Source organism: Pteropus vampyrus, unplaced genomic scaffold (genome assembly GCF_000151845.1).
Source record: "Pteropus vampyrus isolate Shadow unplaced genomic scaffold, Pvam_2.0 Scaffold432, whole genome shotgun sequence".
Taxonomy (NCBI): domain Eukaryota; kingdom Metazoa; phylum Chordata; class Mammalia; order Chiroptera; family Pteropodidae; genus Pteropus; species Pteropus vampyrus.
This window is the reverse complement of record NW_011889213.1, coordinates 1,163,945-1,168,609: the sequence shown is the minus strand read 5'-3', so window position 1 is coordinate 1,168,609 and position 4,665 is coordinate 1,163,945. Positions and strand designations below refer to the sequence as shown.

At 59.2% G+C, this 4,665-nt stretch overlaps 1 protein-coding gene across 1 annotated transcript; it reads right to left on the bottom strand.

The window, feature by feature from the left end:
- Positions 1 to 20: 20 nt before the first annotated feature.
- On the bottom strand, positions 21 to 3,958 carry KRT19 (keratin 19). The gene is made up of 6 exons (XM_011381264.2): positions 3,418 to 3,958; positions 1,586 to 1,668; positions 1,198 to 1,354; positions 757 to 918; positions 517 to 642; positions 21 to 402 (listed from the first exon to the last, which is right to left on the bottom strand). Exons 1-6 carry the CDS (start codon positions 3,832 to 3,834, stop codon positions 148 to 150), a joined length of 1,200 nt encoding a protein of 399 aa, XP_011379566.1. The 5' UTR covers positions 3,835 to 3,958; the 3' UTR covers positions 21 to 147.
- Positions 3,959 to 4,665: the final 707 nt, after the last annotated feature.

The window sequence follows — 4,665 nt, the reverse complement described above, 5'->3', positions numbered from 1 at the left end:
AATAAACCCGAAGTCCTTCCTCCTTTGGGCCATAAAGTTTTATTGGCAGGTCAGGCAGAGAGCCAGAGGTAAGAGTCCCTCCCTTCCCATGCTTCTACCCAGGGGCATCCCTTTGCTGGAGGGCAAGAAGCCCAGAAGATGCTAGACTCAGGCGGTCTTAGTGGTGGGCAGGTTGTTGTAATAGGCGTCCTGGCCCTCAAGCAGGCTGCGGTAGGTGGCGATCTCCTGCTCCAGCCGCGTCTTGATGTCCATGAGCTGCTGGTACTCCAAGTTCTGCCGCTCGGTGTCGGCACGCACGTCGCTCAGCTGGGCTTCGATACTGCTGATCAGCGCCTGGATCTGTGCCAGGTGAGCTCCGAAGCGAGCCTCTGTTTCTGCCAGCGTGCCTTCCAGGGCAGCTTTCTGAGGGCAGAGAGAAGGAAGGCGATTCAGTGGAGCCTGGTTCCCAGGGAAGACATGGGCACAGCCACTGCCCAGGCTGCCCAAGGCTTCAAGGACAGGGCAGAGGGCACATACCATGCTGAGCTGAGACTGCAGCTCGATCTCCAGACCCTGAAGGGTACGCCTCAGGTCAGTGACCTCTGTCTTGCTAATTTGCAGCTGTTCAGTGTGGCCAGCGACCTCCCGGTTCAGCTCCTCAGTCTGCAATAAGAGAGAAGGTGGAGTGAACAGGCACTGAGGAAGATCTTCTCCTGGGAGCATCAAGCCCTCTCTCCTTGCCACCTCCCCAAAGGGCACCTGCTTCCCCCTTCATACCTGGCTGGTGAACCAGGCTTCAGCATCCTTCCGGTTCTTCTCAGCCATGACCTCATATTGGCTTCTCATGTCGCTCAGAATCTTAGCTAGGTCGATGCCTGGAGCAGAATCCACCTCCACACTGACCTGGCCACCCACCTGGCCCCTCAGAGCACTGATTTCCTGGAAAGGTATAGCAGAGATGGGCATGTCAGGGCCTAGACCCTTCTGGCCTGAGCCTGGTCACTCCCTTGTCCCTCAGGCCCAAAGAGGCTGGTTTTCAGAGGGCAGACCTAGAGGGGACAGACTGGGTCACCACCATCCCCTGCTAGAACACTGGGAGCCATGCACCACACCCATGGCCATCCTGAGGGTACAGCAAGCATGGCCACGGTCAGAGGCTACAAGATACAAAAGCGTCCTCTGCCCTGGGAAGCTGGGATGACCCAGCCGGAGCCCCACCTCCTCGTGGTTCTTCTTCAGGTACGCCAGCTCTTCCTTCAGGCCTTCAATCTGCATCTCTAGGTCAGCTCTGGCCAGGGTCAGCTCGTCCAGCACCTTGCGCAGGCCATTGATATCAGCCTCCACACTCATGCGCAGGGCCTGCTCCGTCTCGAACCTTTCAGAGGAAATAGTTGCAGTCAAGCCAGCACTTCCTCTGTCCCTCTGAAGACTTCCCCACCTCCCCAGGGTTCCGGAGACCATGGGGGCTGGGGCTCGGACCAGCTGGGATAAGGGAGAGCAGAGTTCAGTCCCCTCACTGCACTAAGCCCCAAAAGGGCCTGGAATTGCCTCCTCTGCCCCACCCCCCTTGGCTTCTGCAGCCCACCCGGGATGCAGAGATGCTCACTTGGTTCGGAAGTCATCCGCAGCCAGACGGGCATTGTCAATCTGCAGGACAATCTTGGAGTTCTCGATGGTGGCGCCAAGTATCTGGAAGGCAGAATCTGGTCAGCACCAGGTCGGCACATTGGCACTGCCCACCTACTTTCTTTCCAGAGACAGGGGAACAAGAGAGTATGCCCCCACTCCCTAAGGACAAGCTCCAGCCACCCCTCAGCTGCCCGCAGGCTTGCTCCCTGGGAGGCCTTGGAATCAGTCCCTGCCCAGGAGCTAAAGTGGTGGTTTCTCACCACTGCCTAGGAGGCCAAGGTAGGGGGTGGGGAGTGAGCAGGGGAGGGCAAGCAGGTAAGCCTAGGGAGAGTCTGAGACCTGTGCCTGGGAAATGATTTGCAAATCAGGTGCAGGGAAGTGTAGGGGTTACCCCTTGTCTGTACCCCCAACTCAAAGCATTCAGCCTCCGGGAAGGGAAGTTGTTTGGTGGGCATCTATTAAGTGCAAGGCACTTTGCCCCTCATCTTTCATTGCCAGGTCAGTGGGTACATCTATTTCGTGGAGGTGGGAACTTAAGTTCAGGATTCCTCATTCAAGTTCACCCCCAATCTGAAGTCCCTCTGACCTAAAGGGCGTGTTCACATGTTCACACCATTGATTAAGCTACTTGGATTCAGCATTTTTCAAAGAGTGGGTCATGCCGCATTAGTCATTACCCCGGGTCACCAAGTGAAACAGAACAGAAGGGACCACTCACAACAGGGTAAGAATGATTCAAGAAACTTTTATCTTCATCGTGTGTGTATGAAAAAGAGGATGTGAGGACACATCATAAAATGTTCATTCCTATTGTAGGTCACAATTTTAAAAGTGTGAAAACACTATATATCTCTAGCCCTCTCTCCTTGTCTACATTATGATCCATGTCCCCAGCACCCAGAACCATGCGAGGCACGTGATGGACACTGGGCAGTGTTGTGGAGGCCATTAAACGTCTCCCTGGTTTCCCATACACATCATCAGGATGGCGCTCCAACCTCCTCCCTGAGAGTGGAGACCAAGCTCCCGCCCCGCAGGCTCCGCGGGGCCTGGGTAAGAGCCCGTGGCTCAGACCTCGATCTCCAGCCCAGGACAGAGAAGTGCTGCTACACCCGGTCCTCCGACAAAGGTCTCCACGAGCAAAGACCCCCGGGACCGCTGCATCCTCCACCCCTTACTCTGTCCAGGAGCCTCAGCGTATGTCTCTCCTTAACCCGCCAGGCCCCAGCGGGCCTCTTCTCGCATTCTTCCTAGAGCTTCTCTCAAGCCCCAGGTGGCCCCCTGGGCCGGGAAGGAGGGGCTTAAGGCTGAGCTTGACGGAAACCAGACCTGCCCCGCAGGAGAAAAGGAATGCAGAGGGCCCCGAACCAGAAGCAGCAGGGGTCAGGGCTCGTCCGGGGTGTACCAGGTTCCTCCCAAGCCAAACTCTCCATTTCCCTGATGCAACGTGACTGCGGTCCCTAGCCTAGACCTCAAGGCCGCCCACAGCCGCGTGCCATCTCCTCCCACTCCTCCGATTCCCTTTTCTCTGGCCACCTCATCCTCCGACCCCGCCCCCGCCACATGCCCCACCCACTTCCCCCGCCCTGGTCCCCCGCCCCCGTCCTGCCACCCAGGTCCCCGCTTACTGCCCCATTGTCCTACCTATCCTCACCTGTCCCCTTCTCTGCCCCACCCTGCGGCCCTCCCACGTCCTAACGGGCTCGCTCCCGCCCCGCCGAAAGCGGGCCCCGGCGCCTGGGGCCTCGCCCGGCCCGCAGGGCTGGGTTTCCGTGGCAGGTGCACTTCCCGCTCCCGGCCGCCGCCCACCTTGTCCCGCAGCTCCTCGATGGTCTTGTAGTAGTGGCTGTAGTCGCGGGCAGGCCCGGGCCCCTGCTTCTGGTACCAGTCGCGGATCTTCACCTCCAGGTCGCCGTTGGCCGCCTCCAGGGCGCGCACCTTGTCCAGATAGGAGGCCAGGCGGTCGTTGAGGTTCTGCATGGTCACCTTCTCGTTGCCCGCCAGCAGCCTGTCGGACCCGACCAGGGCGCCCGCATAGCCGCCGCCGTAGCCCCCGGAGGAGGACGAGGACACAAAACGGGCGGAGGACACCGACACGCCGCGCCCGCCCGATCCCCCGTGGATGCTGGGCGCACGGTAGGCGCCTCCGGCCCCGAAGCGCACGGTGCCACCGCCCAGGCCCCCGAAGGACGAGGAGGCGGACGACTGGCGATAGTAGGAAGTCATGGCGAGGGAGGGTACTGCGATCCTGGTCCGAGGAGCTGCAGTCGACAGGAGTGCGGAGGATCTCACCTGGAGCCTTTTATGCCCGGGGCGGGGTGGGAGGGAGGGGGAATGGCGTGAGGGCGGATATCTGAGCCCCGAGGAATGTGCAGACTCCAGAATCCAAATACGGCACTCTCCCCATTGGTCAGTTCCTGGCGGCTCTGCCTCCAGCTCTCTCCTCCCAGAGGCCAGAGGCCAGAGGCTCCTGCCCTGCGGAAAGCTGCCCCACCCAGCCCACTCCCGAGCCCAAACCTCACACTCGTTCCTATCTCTGCCCCATCACACACATACTTAGACACCCAGTTCACGTCCTGGACTTCCCTCATTGAGAAGATCACCTCGAGTTTGACCCCCCCCCTTTGCATTTGGGTTCCTTTTCGGGTTTTCTTTCCTTTTTTCTTTCCCCGGCGTTCCTTCCTTCGGGGGCCCCCTCTAGGATCATGCTCTGAGTCGCTTTCTTGGGATCATTTTGTGGTCATAATTAACTCCTCGAAGTACCGTCCATCAGATTCCTACACCCCATTCAGAATTACAGCCTCTCAGAGCCTAGCCCTTGGGGATCACCCACACCCTGACTCTCCCCCTCAGTTCCCCAGATAAGGGTGCTCTGAGCTGCAGTTGTTGGCCTCCCGAGACAAAGCTGCCCCACCCCGCTGTATCCATAAAAGCCGCAAGGTGACAATAGGCTTCTAGGAACAGCTGTTGAGAGCGATTCTGCAGCTGGACTGTCCAGGGCACCTTCACGAGTTGAGGCCTGACCCCCACCACACACTCGGGGGACTCTCACTGCCA